Genomic DNA, 15,515 nt, shown 5'->3' on the forward strand with positions numbered 1-15,515 from the left:
TGCTGGTATCTGGGGGAGATTACAAATGAGCTCCCTTGCTGTTCACATCTGAGCCGACTGGGGCACATTCAGTTTTTAATCTGGGCCAATTTTACGGATCAAAAACTAGTCTTTCCATGGGATGTAAATGAGCCTACAGGGAAAATTGCCCCCGAAGTTTATGAAGTAGCTGTCATTTTTTGCCCAAGCAGCTTTTCAACCTGAAAACCACTGTCTGGATAAAATTATGAAGTAATTTAAAAAAAAAAAAAAAAAAAAAAAAGCTTCTTCTAGGCTAGAGCTAGTCTAAATATCTTCCACCTTGGTGGAGGCCAAGAACATTTAAAAGGAAGCTTTTCAAAACCAGCCCCATCCATACTTCAAGTAAACCCAAAGATGCCAATATGATACATTGGTGACATGAATATCTGAGTGAACCAGGCAGAAAACGTTTTTGTTTTTGTTTTTGTTTTTGTTTTTTTTTTAGGAGAGGAATGACCGAAACTTAGGAAATAATGGGGCAAAGGGGGCAAAAGCATGTTTGCAACTTTATACCATGGGCCTTTGTGCAATAATTTTACACCCTGCTTAAATGGCTTGAAGTTCACCCTTAGGAATCCCTGCATATGCCACTCAGGCTAAGAGCCATGGATGTATGCATGAGCTATGCAAACACGCAGCGAGATGGTTTCTTGTGCAGAAACCTGCAGAATGCAAGTGAGCATCGTGTAGTTTTCTTAAGGAAAGAAGTTCAAAGGAGCCTCATATTGAAGTGCTGGGAGGTGTATGAAGATTCGAGAAGACAGTTTAATGTGAAACTACCTTGGGCAGCTGCTCTGGCCTCCCAAATGAACTGGACAGTGTGCAGAGAGATTTGTTGCCAGTCCCAGTGTGGTGGGGATGCGGAGAATGTTCCTAAATTTCAAGTCAGGTAAGGGGACACAGTGACCACAGACACAGCCTGAAGACTGAGATATCTCCTAGGATAAAAGGCAACAGTCCAACTACTTCCTATAGCTCTATTTAAGCAGCTCAATGGGAACCTGCCAAGATTATTTTCTTTGCACTCCAATAATTTTTCCCGGTTTGCCTCTTTCTTGTAGAAACATTGTGAAGGGCACTCCACTTTCTGCGAGGTTTTGCAGGCTGATTCCAAATAGTTAGATTGTTTTCCATTGTTCAGAAGACATAATTAATCCCATAAGACAACCCCCACTTGCAAAGTAAGCTAAGAAAAAGCAGATTTTTTTTCCACAATTCTAAATATGGTCTTGGCCAACAAAGACTAAAAATCGTTATTCGGAAGCAATGTTTGGAACTTTATTGTTTCGAATGTTCTACTTTTCCTCATGACACAAACCAAATCAATGTAGATTTTAAAAACATACTTTTTACCTAGAGGAAATGCTAGTTTTTGTGGCTTCACATTGTCTCCGATGATCCTTTGCTTTGTATTTGCTAGCCTATAGCGCATACAGCTTTGTTTGAGTAGCAGAGCAAAGGCAGGAGTTCAAAACCAAATCAGGTTAACCCACTGAGGGCTCCTTTCTGCACAAATGGCCCCAGGGTGCAAGAGTATGCCAAAAACAGAACGCGCAGGTCCCTACCCAGTGCTTGGACAGGACCAGAGCCAGGAAGGGGAGCTCCAGGCAAACCTTCAGACACTCAACAGGAAATGGCTGGGCTGTAGGCAATATGAATCCAATAAGATGTTCAAAGAAGCAGGAGGAGCTGTTGAAGTCCTCTGCGCTCTCTCAGCCATCAGTAACCCAGACAGGGCGATCGCTGCCCCCAACTTTTAGCAGTCTGTGGTCCCATACAGAGCCCACCACCTCTGCTAGCTCCGGAAAACAGATTGGTGTGTTTCTTTTTAAAAACCATCTCTCCGGAACCGCCTGAGCTAGGAGAGGGCGAGGCTCACCCTTCGGCTGAGCACTGAGCACAGCCTACGCGGGCTGAGCCCACGCCGGTCAGCGGAGAGAGCAGTGTGGAGCTGTCTGCTCTTCTACCCCACCAAAGGCCGGAACCCGGGTGCTCGGGCACCATGGCTGGGAGCGCACTGAGAGCTTTACCTGATTTTCGCTGAGCGGTTCGGAGTGACACGGCGTTGAGTGGGAGGCTGCAGGCCAGGAGCAAGAAACGGAGCAAGAAGGTTGGGGTTAAATCCATCTCACCGACGGTGTCTGCAAAGTTTCACCAAGTCCCGGGCGCGCGGGGAAAGGGTGTCTCCTGGGGGACGTGGGGACGCCAGTGGTGCGCGGCTGAGAAGGCGGGGAGCCCAGGGCGCTGAATCAAGAGCCCCTCGGGAGTCTGAGGAGGCAAGGCAGCAGCTGGGAGCCTGGCGTGCTGGAGTGAAGCGGGCTCTCGGCTGCAGGGCTTTTCGGGGCTGGGGAGTGGATGCTGGAGGCCGAGGGGAGGGACGCACTGGCCGCCGGAGGGAGGGCGGCTCGACCCGCCAGAGGTGGAATTACAATCTAGTGGAAGAGCGAGGGGCAGGGTCTGAATCAATTCACTCCTCGCCCACCTCCGGAGCAGACAGCCCCCAGCTCAGCCCTTCCCCGTGGGTGACCTAGATTGGGGGCCTGGGTGGGACCGACTTCGACACTCTGCGGGAGTTCGTTGACTCAGCTCAGGGTCCTCGGCTGGGTCCTGACCCTGAACTCTTGGGGTGTCTCGGTTCCACTGGTTGGACCCTTCTCCCCCCCCGCTCCGCCCCTCTGTGTCTCTTGCACCCAGTTTAAATCACTTTTCCTAACACCTCAAAGGTTACTCTACTCTGTCTGGAGCTCCAGAGGAAGCGCAAGGGAGGGGCTGTAATTTGCAAGTGGGGACGAGGTGGGGCGGGGCGGACCAAGTCTGGGGTGCTAAGAAGATAAATGGGATTTAAGGCGCACAGATGGAGAGCTGAGGCTAGGCCACTCAGATGCAAAGGCTAAATGGAGATTAGGGACTCGTGCCTGGGGAACAGGTCCCCTCATGGTGGTGGATGGGAACTTTAGACCCTCCAGGAAGGAGATCAAACTCCCAGCTAATCCTGCAACTCCCCGCCAGTTTCTGACAGGGAAGGTCCTTTGTAAAGGGGGCGTTTGCAGGTCAGGCGGGGAATGGGGTATAGGAACAAGGAGGGGGCCAGCACATTGCTCCCCAGCTGAGGATAGACCTTTCTCCTCCCCTCCAGAAATCCGCGGCTGGCTGGAGTTTCCAGTACTGCCCCCAAAAGGGTGCCAGCTCCAGCGCAAACTTGGCGTTCTGACCTCCGGGCCTTCCTGAAAGCAGATAGAATAAATAAACTAAGAAGAATGCACTAAAAAGGGAAATGAGTCCTCGCCAGATCCCGGGGAAAGATCAAAGGCCCTAGGAAGCGCCCCACAGAAGGATCTTGCGGTCACTGACTGAGGTCTGCGGGTGATCGCCACACCCCACCTGGGAGAGCAGCATCCTGCTGCTTCTTATTAACCTTCCTGAAGGAGAGCCAGAGTGTTGACTGAGTCCCCGCCCCCCCGATTCTACTCTTGACCCCGAGATGTACCTAATCCTGTTAGCAAGGTGAAAATATATTTCCTTATACCTTTTGACATTTTTCAGATGTGCAATTGTCCCATAAATAAATTCAAAGCCCACCTCTACTAGAATATCTGGACGTCTAAGTCAGGACACAGGAGCTTCTCATTTTACACCCAACTAGTGCGGGAACGTCCAGACAGAACTACACTTCTGAGGTGAAACCTGGCAGGCAAACCAAGCAAGGTGACTCTGAAGAGATACTTTCTGCCACTACAGTAGACCATTAAGATCATTGAGGCTGCTATAGGTCACCCCACCCCCACCCGGCGTCTGTGCCACCCTGGAATCTGCTTTCAGCTTTCTTGGCATGGAGTACCACCCCTATTTGAATCTTTCTGTATCACCTCCTATGAGTAGTGACTATTGACATTGGAGTTCTTGGGATATCCCGGACCAAGCCCTTCCCTTCTTGCTTAACATGACTCCTTGGTGCATGAATTTGAATAAATAATAATCATGAGTATTAAGACTAACATCTTAATATGTTAGTACCTATGATGTATATGTATTATATGTATGTAATCTGGGTACAGGGCCCTCTTTAAAGTGATTTTTCGTCCCCATAGCAACTATACCAAGAAGGTGTGGCTCTTAGCATTATCCCCATTTCACAGCCAGGAAGACTGAAGCAGGAAAAGGCTGAGTATATGAGTACCATGCCCAAATTCATGCATGCCCTCTACTCACAAGTGTAGAACTGAGACTAATCTAGACCTTCCGTCTCCAGAGCAGAGCCAGGCTCTCTAGGGGAATCAGGTGGAGGACAGATCCAACAGGAGACTTGGGAGTTTCTCCCTAGGCTCTGCTTGGAGTGTGTGTTCCCCACATGAATGGATGGTGGCCATAACTCAATTTTCAGCGGGGTTGTGGTTGTTATTGTTGTCGTTTGCAATTTGTTTTGTTTTACTTGTCCAGGCAGAGCTTCACCATGTGGCCCAGGTTCACCTGGAACTCTCTGCATAGACCACCACAGTCTTGCAATGAGAATCATCTTCCTTCTTTAGCCTCCCCAGGTGCTGGAATAATGACAGGAGACCATCAGGATCATTGAGGCCACTAGGGGTCATCTGCTCTGCCTCCATCCCACACTGGAATCTGCTTCAAGCTTTCTTGGCATGGCATGCCACCCCCATTTCTACTACACCCCTAGTTCTACCTTCAACTTTGTGTTAGCTGATGCAGCAGTCCCATGGAATCCCAGGCCCCATTCCTCCCCTCCCTCCACACTGTGTCTTTTTAAAACCCCATTATATAAATTGCTTATTGTTAATTTTGCAAACATGGGTTTTTAGCATACCAACTGCTCTGCCAGATAGGAGTTGATGTGGCTCCCTGGCCATGTAGTCTCTACCTGCTCTAGATGGCCACAGCTGATGGAGGAAGCAGGTTTCTTTCCTTAAAAGTATCCCTCGTTTCTTTTTACAGGCCTCACCTTTGAGTCATATTTGATTTCTGAGGGCATCTGCATACTCTGGGTCCTGGGGCCACAGACATGAAACTTTCTTCATGGAGACTGTCACAAATGTGAAGGGAGCTTTAGAAGGAACCCACTCCTCTCCTTTGCAATTAAAATCACCTTCCCTCAAGGCTCGCTCTCCTTGCAGTCTGACAACCAGCTCATGGATCATGTAAATCCAGGTAAAGACAAATGAGACTTGACATTCACCCTCTTCCTGCCTCCGGGGGGTGGGGGTGGGGGGATGGAACTAACAATGGCAAAAATTACTTGGAATGTTTTGTTTTTAAAAAATGTGTTCAAATTCTCTGGTGATTTAAACTCAATTAATGATGTCGCCAGGAGGCAAATGGCCTTGCCTACTTTGCTCAATGTCGTTAGAAGAGTCTGGCTTCTGCTCCATGCAGGGATTTGAAGAAAATAAAGGGAAACTTTCAATCGTGGAGTGTCTGGTAACACCCTAAATGAAGGCAAGAGAAGCACTGAAGGGAAAAAATCGTGTTTTGGTGTCATTGACTTAAATGAAATAAAATTCACAATGTTTATTAAGTAGATTGGACAGTAATAAAGTATCATTTTACCTTTCCTCCCCAGAAAGCCACCAGGTGTTTCCGGTGGCTTTCTACAGATACCTACAAGCACCAAGAAAATCATGCATGCTTGGGCTTTTCTCACACAAGAGCACCTTCTGCATATTTATTAATCCACAGGCCCTTCCAAGTCAGCAGATCCACTGCCTCCTCACTAACATCTGAATAATCTTCTATCGTGTAATGTCTGATTTATTTGTTCTTTTTTTCTATTGTTTTCCATTGTATCATGATAAACAACATTGCAGTGAATGCCCTTGAATGTAGGACCGTTTGCTCATGTTATCATAGACTGCAGAGTTTATTTCTAGATGAGCCCTTGCTCAGCCAAGGTAAATGCTTTCAATTTTGATAATTTGGCCAAAGAAAATTGTACTTTGGTACATAATGTATAACTATTTCTATAAACTCACACTAACATAATGTCTTACCAAACTAGACATATATTTTATGTGTGGAATACACATAGCACATGTTTTATTAATGCATAAGGTATGTAGGTATTCAGCCTGAAGAATTATATAGAGAAAAATGAGCACATTGTAATACCACCAAGATCAAGAAATAGATCCATCCAGTACTCATCAAGTCCTGCTCACACTTCTCTAGTGTATATTTCTGAGACAGAATTCAGACATCCCATTCACAGATAAAACTAGATCATTAAACAATGGAATCACTTTTGCCATGTCCAAGATCCATTGAGAATGGATCCCATCATGTGGCAGCCTATGCGATAATGTAAACAATATAGCACAGAAAATACAAACAAAATATAACAGAAGTACAATACAAATGGTCTTGGGGGAATTTGTTTTTATTGGGGGAAGGAAATAGTTGTACAGTCGATCATTCCTTAAAACAGAATACTGGAGGCACAACAGTGCAAGTACCATGGTACAGGATGACACACATTACTATAAAATGCACAGCCATCTCTATGGACTGAATTGCGTCCCTCCCAAATTAATACATCAGTGTACCAAAGTCCCAGGTATCCATGGAAGACAGAGTTTTATAGAGGAGTTAAGGTTAAGGAGGTCACAGGGCTAGGCACCTAATCTAATAAGACTGTGACTGCAATCTCAATACTCAGGAGTCAGAAGCATGTTTGAGGCAGCCAAGTCTACCTAGCAAGTTTTAGGCCAACTGTAACTACATGATACAAAAAAAGTCCCCCCTCTTTCCTCCTCCCTCCCCTTCTCTGCTCCCCTTCACTCCTTGCTTGTTAGAACACAGCAGGAATGTGGCCATCTGCAAAATAGAGTTGTCCCCAGAACCCAACAAAGCTGGCCCCAATACACTACTATTGTTTAAGCCACTCAGCATATGGCACTTTGTCACAACAGGACGAGAAGACTAATAATCATCAGTCTCATTAAAGTCTAAACCATGATTATGTCCATAATGGGATTTCCCAGGAACAGTCCTGGACTTATTCCTGGTGAATTTTCATTTACGGCTAGTGTATTTTATAAACTGTGTAAGAACTATTTATTACCCAAGGTCATGAACACTTCATTCCATGCTTTCTTCTGAATGTTTTAAACTTACCTTCCACATTTAGACCTGCATAGATGGAGCAGGAAGCAAGACAATGCTTGAGGCTTTTTCAGCTGGATATTCCCTTCTAACTGAAAGGTGGGAAGGTCCATTTCCACATGGGCTCATTCTCAAGGCTAAAACTAGGACTGCCCTTCTCCCTCAAGTCCAGCCAATGGGCATCCAGCATGATCCTTTGGAGGATACAGGATCAACCATCTTCAAATACCTTACTGATCAGACTCTGGGTGTTCTGGAAACTTCCACTGTTTGAAATATACACCACAAGTTAAATGAACGTCTTGTTTAAGGAACATAAAATAAAGAGAAGTAGAGGAACATGTTTTAAGAACTTTAATCAACATATTTCTTCACAAAATGGGCATATTCTTCCTGCAAAGGAAGGAAAGTCACATTACTACAGTGCCATTAGCATAATAGCAATGACTAATTTAACAGTAATTTAGTTGTCTCCTAAGACAGCAACTCCAGAATCTACGGCAGGTAAGATACTCAAGTTCACAGTCATCCAGGAAGGGGAAATACGTGATGAGTAAAGTTCAGAGTGGATTCTTGGTGATAGCAAAGCCCTGGAAATAACACATAGACCCATCCTAGCCTGAGAGATCAAGAACACACATTGTGGGAAACAGTGGAACCTGTCTTAAAACATAAGCAAACAAATAAATGAACACAGTGGCCAAAGCAGAATCAGAGCAAATATCAGGTGTTAGTGGATGTGTGTGCAGGAGTCCACAGTGAACGGAGGAGATTGGTGGTATTGTGGTTTTGTTTTTTAATGCTTGTGATGTAATCAGTGGGATGTCTTTATTTGAGTCTAAGAGAAAATATGAATGACTTTTATAAGGCTAGAGGGCAATTCAGGTAAAGGACTTGGTGGGACAGGAAGAACAACACAGATTGAAATAGCAAGAGGAAGATTCAGACCTGAGCATCTTAGAAGGAGGAAATGAAGCACATAAGATGAGCACTCCCAAGGGGCAGGTGGACAGGAAGAGCCAACCTCACTAACTATGCCATTCTGTCCAGAGCTGCCAAATTAAACATGCGAGAAAGAGACACAAGCTGCCATTTTCTTGACAGCGCAGAGATCTGGTGTGTGAATGGCTTGGAGATGTTGGGGATGCTTCAAGGACATCCAGCCTCCCATAGCTGCTAGCCACATGTGGTATAGCAGAACAAGGGGACCAAAGTTGTCACCTAACACTGTGTCTCTTCCTAGAGGTGTCTGTGTGGAGAGCTGTCTCGCAATTGCAAAATACAGGGCTCATTTGTGGAAGATACAGCAGCTCAGAAGTCTCTACAGACGTGGGGTCAGGAGATCTGTACTCTCCTCCCAGGCCTGTCACTAATTGTCATGAGGAGTTAACTGAATCCACCGACCTCTCAAGACCTTATTTTTCTCCTCTATAAAGTGAAGACATCAGAAAAATGATGTCTCAGTTCGACCTAGACATTGCAGTCTCAGCTTCCACAAAAGACGTTTCCTCCCCATCCCGGTTCAGTCAGATGTCACTTGTTAAAAGCAAAGGAAGTCCTGTATGAGGTTTATTTTCAGAAAAGCCCTGAGGTTTGGGAAGCCATTCACTTGCCAAAAGTAAAATAAAATAAAACAAAAATGAAATGCAGCATTTAACACACACACACACACACACACACACACACACACACACACACCCCACATATTGATCACAGGACCAAAGCCTTCCCCTGTCTCTGCAAAGGCTCTGGGAAGGCAAATCATAATTTCCAGGCAGCTCATATCCAGTCCTCCCACACAGCGGAAATGGGAGGCATGAGAAGGGAAGGTGGGAAGGGCAGGCCTCCAGTGTTGGAGGTAAACCTGGGAAGCAGGAGAATGCAGACTTCATTTTTGAGTTATTCACCAGCGATGCTTATAAATATGGATTTTCCTGATGCCAAGAGAAAACCTGTGAAAAGAATTAAAAGTACATTTTGCCATCTGAGATTGATTTTATTTTTATTTGTGTGTTTCCTAAAAGGAGGACAATAAGAACAAGGAGGTAGACTAAAAGGATTGGGAATTACAGCCAGTCTTCCATTACCACTGCTTCAATACCATTGAGATTCGCCCATCCACAGCTGGAAAATACTCCCCTCACCTCCAAAAATCTGTGTCCCTTTTTAAAACCTACAGACTTCTTTGCTGTCATTACTGTCTAAACAATACTTTATAGTAACTACTAATGCAGAACTTATATTGTATTAGGTTTTTATAAGTAATCAAGAGATGGTTTAAAGTCTACCAAAGGATGTGGATTGGACTATGTGTATTCACTATGGCATTTTATACAAGGGACCTGAGTAACTGTGGGATATCCTGGAATTCATTCCTCACAGATACTGAAACACAAGAGATGATTACTTGGTCTGAGAAGTGTTACAAAGTAGAATGTGTCAAGTGGGGAGAAAACAGCTAGATTGGGGAGACTTACATTGTACCCAGCCACAGGGGAAAGGGCTGTGGGGTCAGACAGGTTCAAGAGAAAGATGTTGTGTGTCATGTCCAGATGGTGGCCTTGTAAGAAAGAGCAACCATGGTGTCTTAGGGAAGCAGCAGAGGATGTCTTTGGTTGGTGGTGTTAAACGACAATAGAAAGAAGGATCAATAGTCAAAGATGAGAGAGTTAGCTTTAGCTTCTTGTCCTGAACAGTGGGGCATAAATTATATTTCCAAAGATGTGCTCACTGGACAAATGGATGTACATTGCTCACCACACAGTGGATACGTGTGGTGGGTATTGTGTTCCCTGAAATATTGTGTGTTCCCCGAAATAAACATATCTGGGGTCAGAGACAGACAGCCACTAGAACAAAGCCAAAAATGCTGGCTAGAAAATGGGAAGAGGAAGCCATAGCAGAAGTTGGGTGGTGGTGGTACACGCCTTTAATCCCAGCACTTGGGAGGCAGAGCTAGCCGGATCTCTGAGTTCAAGGCCACTTTAGAAACAGCTAAGCATGGTGACCCACGCCTTTAATCCCAGAAACCCAACCTTTAATCCCAGGCAGTGACAGCAGAAAGAGAAAGATATATAAGGCATAAAGACCAGAAACCAGAGCAATTAGAGTAAAGCATGTAGTTAGTTAAGCATCTGGTTAGTTAAGTGTTCAGGCTTTGGAGCAACATAGTTCAGCTGAGATTCATGTGGAGGAGGACTCAGAAGCTTCCAGACTGAGGAAACAGGATCACCTGAGGAACTAGCAAGGTGAGATAGCTGTGGCTTGTTCTTCTTCTCTGATCTTCCAGCAATCACCCCAATAACTGGCCTCAGGTTTGACTTCATTAATAAGAACTCTTTAAGATTCTTGCCACAGATACGCACCAAATATTTGCTTCATTTCATCCCATCACTGTTACATTTCCCAGAGACAAAGCTGAGTCTACCCCAGGCTGAAACCCCAGAAGGCATGGAGATGGTAAACAAGATCCAAGGTCAAGACAAAGAACCAAATCGCTTGTTTCCTACATGCACATGGAATCATGATGAACCAAAGATTGAATCTTGGGACAATGAAAGACCTTTCAAAATCGTAATGGGATAATAGGTAAGGGTTCTTCTGGGTAGGGAGAGTGGCTGGTCCATTCAAATGGGGGGAGGGGAGGAGGTGTGCACACAGAATCTACCTCCAAATGGCAGCAGACACTATCTAGTCCCAGCTGCTGGGGAGGCCCACTCAGAGTTTCCAACAGCTTTAGTGCCTCTTAATTCATCCAATATGTCTGATTTTCATGTTCTCTGTCCTTCTGTGTTGTTTGTTACTTATTATAGGGCCCCAGATGAGTCACATTGCTTCTCTGACATGGTTTTCCTGGGCTAAACTGGTGGGATACAGTGTCCTTCCCAACTTGCACATTCTTGTGTCCCTTTTAGAACAGGGTTGTCCCAGGCACATCCTCCTCAGTTGTGTCTAGACTGCAACAATGTATCCCAGGAGACACCACTAAAGCTCTTGGGTCTGAGTTGTGAGAATAGATCAGAGTGTTTGCTGAGTGCGTGATCATAGATAAATTATCCATGAAGATGTTTAGAACATGGAGATGGTGGTAAGTGTCCTTGAAAGTGTGTCTTTGGTGAAAAGGAGGTTGGATAATTCTCTGGCTCCAAACAGTTTTGTAGTGGTGAACTTAATTATACATGTACACAAAATCATATCATTCAAGTTATCTTCCTTCATTGGGTGAGAAGCAGACTGCGGTGATGGAAAAGCTGTACTTAATAGGGTAAGAAAGCATGTGTGTGTGTGTGTGTGTGTGTGTGTGTGTGTGTGTGTGTGTGTGTCCCGTGTATTTGTGTATGTGTGTTTATGTTTGTATACCTCATGTATCTATATATACTATTGTTCCTTGTGGACCTGTGGGTGCAAGTAGATGTACTTGTGTATTCTTAAGCCTTCACTAACCACAGAGAACAAGAACATTAAGAGAAGGAACTCGGGACAAAGATGAGACACTGACATTAGGAAAAAACATTAGAATTGGAAAAAGGAACAGACACGGACAATGTAGAATATTGCTACATGTGTCCTGTACAATTGTTTCATATTTGACTGCATAGTTTCAAGTTTGCATGTTGCCACATTTTCAAGACAAAATGAGTGGGTACATGAAACTACCAGCATGAGCTGATGAATCTTCACAGGTGTACCCTTCTTTAAAAAAATCTGAATAAATGTATTTTGGTCACACAGAAGAAAAGTTAATTTAATTAAATTATAAGAACATAATTTAAAAAGGACCATGTTTGCCTGATGTCCAGTGTTCAAGGTTAGGTTATGAGTAACAATTATCACTGAATTCTCCTAGGAGTACCCTTCTTTAAGAGATCTGAATTGATACCAAAGATTCATTCAGAATATGACTGGGATTCTTCTCATGCTTTAAAAAAAATCCATCGTAATTTCCCCAAGTATTTTAGTTTAAAAATAGAAACCTGTCAAGAATATTCAAGCTAGTCATGCCAGTCTGTATACGCTCAAAAATAAATACAAACGTTGAACTTAAAATACAAGCCAGTGGAAAAAAAGTAGACTATGTATACCAAAACTGGTATCCAGATAAAATTCCAATATCATATTAATGTGGAAAAATAACTGTGCTTACCAGAAAACATGCTATTAAAAAGGTTCTCTGTCTTCCACTCACATTTTCCTAGGAAAGCAAATTGCATGGTCATAAAGGAAAACAGCGATGCTGTCCTTAGCACTTCCTTGTTACTGCATTCACAGCTGTGGAACAGTACTAAGTCCTTCAGCAAATGGATGGCTGAGGGAAGTGCGCGCGTGCGTGCGTGTGGTGTGTGTATGTGTGTGTATGCATGTGTGTGTATGTGTGTGTATGCATGTGTGTGTATGCATGTGTGTGTATGTGTGTGTATGCATGTGTGTGTATGCATATGTGTGTGTATGTGTGTGTATGCATGTGTGTGTATGTGTGTGTATGCATGTGTGTATGCATGTGTGTGTATGCATATGTGTGTGTATGTGTGTGTATGCATGTGTGTGTATGTGTGTGTGTATGCATGTGTGTTTGTGTGTGTGTGTATGCATGTGTGTTTGTGTGTGTGTGTATGCATGTGTGTATGTGTGTGTGTGTATGCATGTGTGTTTGTGTGTGTGTGTGTGTGTACATAATATGAGTATTCTTCAGCCCAAGAAAAAGAAATCTTGTAGTATACAACAACATAGTGCACTTTTTGGGACATTATGTTAAGTAAAACAACCCAGTCACAGGATGAATACTACTATATGACTCCAATTATGTCCATACCTAAAAAAAAAAAAACTCAGAGAAATAGAAAACACAATGGAGGTAGTCACCAGAAAGAAGGGACTTAGTCACTAATGTGTAGGTAACAAGTTTTTAGTTAAGCAACATGAATATGCTCTAGAGCAGTGGTTCTCAATGTGTGGGTCATGACCCCCACAGGGATCATGTATCAGATATCCTGTGTATCAGATATTTACACTTCGATTCATAACAGGAGCAAAATCACAGTTATGAAGTAGCAACAAGATAATGTTATGGTTGGGGGTCACTACAACATAAGGAGCTGTATTAAAGGGTCAAAGCATCAGGAAGGTTGAGGACCACTGCTCTGGAAATCTCCTGTGCAGCCTTGAGCCTGGAGATGGCAACACCGCACTGTGTACTTGAAGCAGGTAGTTTTCAAGACCAGCTTAGCAACCTGGGACCCCCAGCTGCATTGAGCTAGCTATACATATACCTCTCTCCAGGCAAAGCAACTCATTACTCATCCCTGACACTACCAAATAGCTCCCTAGGAACCTTCCAGTAATTTCCCTTTGTGGTTACACACACCCAGAGCTATATCTTGGAACTGGAGACAATGAGCTGGCCCATCCTGGACTGGTTTTCAGTGCATGCACAGTAATTCAAGCTACATCTTCACAACAAACACATAAGCATATGATGAACTATGTACTGTCATATGCCTATGCATGATTCATTAGGCATGGGGTTGAAATTAGATGCATCATGAGAAAGGACATACATAGGGAACAAAGGTATACATCACCTAAGCTTGTCAATCAAAACAGGAAACTGCCTATACCCCACACCTAGAGACTAACTCCTTCTTTACCATGAACAGGGCTCTTGAAATATCTCTCTTGGAGCCCTCTGTGTCCTTGCTGGATGTTTACTCTGTACTTTTGCAGCCTTTGAAGAAAATCCCTTGCTGTTTTGTTATTTGTTTGTGCTTCTGCAATTCTTTCAGCAAGATGTCAGCAATCTGGGAACACCTACTTCCTATAGTGACCACCAACATTTGTACCTCACCAGAAATTACCAAAAAAAAAAAAAAAATCCCTCTTCCTATAATACTTGTTTGATGTAAAGAGTGAATTGTAATAGACAGTTATCTCTAAAGATCACCTACTGGGACATTTAAAGACCCGAGAAGCAAGCTTTTATACCTCCAAGGTATCTATAAATCTATCTTATGTGTCAAAGTCATTATTAACAGAACCCAGTGTGTTTGTTCAGGCTTAAAAGTTAGCCTCTCTGGGAACAGGGGGGAGAAATTGTGACGAGATTTTATCCTCAAGCATCTAGATTAAATTGACTTACTTTGCAAAAATAATTTGGTTTGAGAAATGAATACATATAAAGGAGAATTTGGTAGATTCAACAGTCCTAGGCAACCCTGGCATTCCTTGCCTCACCCCTCCCTCATCCCATCCTATGCAAGAGGAAGCAGGAAGACAGGAAGAATGCCACAGTGGACCTGCCAAAGAAGAGCTTCAGGATCTGGCTCTGGCTCAGTTCCTTCCCAGTTCCACCACAGTTTGGTGAATGAAGGTCAGGTATGACCTTTGCCCTTCAAGGCCACCTGTTTACTGTGCACTTTCCTGCCCTCCCTAGACTCTTGGCCTTTCCAATTCAGAATGCTCCTGTGTGAATTGCTGTGCCTACTACCGCATGGTATTAGAGAGTTTGTGATAAATTATTTATGCTGATTAAAAAAAATACTATTTTCAAGCAAAGTGTAAATGAGAGATAACAGTTTTGCCTTTCTAAGGGCATATTTGCATTTTCACAGGAAATCAAAGCAAGGAAAGAAGGGGATAGCAGAAGATGCAAATAGATGGCTCCACATCAGGAGTTCAAAGTCACTAGGGGACTTCATGCAGCAGAGATTCCAATCTAATCATTTAGGGGCAAGGTCTCAGCATCAGAGTGTTTTCCTTCTTTTCTTTTTTCTTTCTTTCATTCTTTTTTTTTTTTTTTTTTAATCATCACTCTATGTGATTTCCATGTGCAATCAAAGTCAGGAACTGATATTCTGACCTAAGAGCATGTGGTCCATGCTGAAGCTGGACCCTGAAGGCTATCGACCAGATGGATCCCTGCATCTTATAGGAGCCTACTGCACAGCAGCACGTCTCTTCCTTCCATGCAAGCTCTCGTCTCCTGGGATCTTATTAAAACTGCAATTCTGACTCAGTAGTTCTGGGTGGCTCCTGGGATCCTGCATTTCTCACAAATTCCCAGAAGTTATCAGTTCTGTCCTTCTGAAGGCTACATGTGAGTGGTGAAGGTAGAGACAACATCAAGGGTCCTGTCAACTCTCAAGAGTCTGTGGTTTTCTGAATTGAGAGCCTCACCGCTGAGAAAATATTTTCCCACAGAGGGAGCATGGGTCCTTGAACTAACAGGGTGGGTTCCTGTAACTCCACTACACATAAGGGTGAATAAATGTGCCAGAAAATAGAACACCCTGAATCGAACCACTGGGAGCATCTGGCAGATAATACACCAGCGAGAAAAAACACATGTTCTTCAAAGTTCAGCGTGGTTGTTCATATCTGTAATTTCAGCA

General features: G+C 43.9%; 1 protein-coding gene and 1 long non-coding RNA gene across 5 annotated transcripts in view; one reads left to right on the plus strand and one right to left on the minus strand.

Moving 5' to 3' along the window:
- Positions 1–2,665, minus strand: part of Egflam (EGF like, fibronectin type III and laminin G domains) — a 179,429-nt gene extending 176,764 nt beyond the window's left edge. For both annotated transcript variants that reach the window (XM_036207340.1, XM_036207339.1), the window contains exon 1: positions 2,052–2,665. In XM_036207340.1, the coding sequence (XP_036063233.1) occupies positions 2,052–2,148 (97 nt within the window). In that variant the 5' untranslated portion in view covers positions 2,149–2,665. The remainder of the gene's footprint in view (positions 1–2,051) is intronic.
- LOC118596438 lies at positions 1,627–14,818 on the plus strand. Of its 3 annotated transcripts, XR_004946687.1 has the most exons (4): positions 1,627–2,131; positions 4,969–5,181; positions 10,541–10,719; positions 14,736–14,818. It is a non-coding gene; the product is annotated as an uncharacterized LOC118596438 (long non-coding RNA). The 3 variants fall into 3 exon arrangements; XR_004946686.1 differs by lacking the exons at positions 10,541–10,719; positions 14,736–14,818 and adding an exon at positions 5,342–5,500; XR_004946688.1 differs by lacking the exons at positions 1,627–2,131; positions 10,541–10,719; positions 14,736–14,818 and adding exons at positions 3,491–3,525; positions 5,342–5,500.
- The last annotated feature ends 697 nt before the right edge of the window (positions 14,819–15,515 follow it).

Source organism: Onychomys torridus, chromosome 15, assembly GCF_903995425.1.
Source record: "Onychomys torridus chromosome 15, mOncTor1.1, whole genome shotgun sequence".
Lineage (NCBI taxonomy): Eukaryota > Metazoa > Chordata > Mammalia > Rodentia > Cricetidae > Onychomys > Onychomys torridus.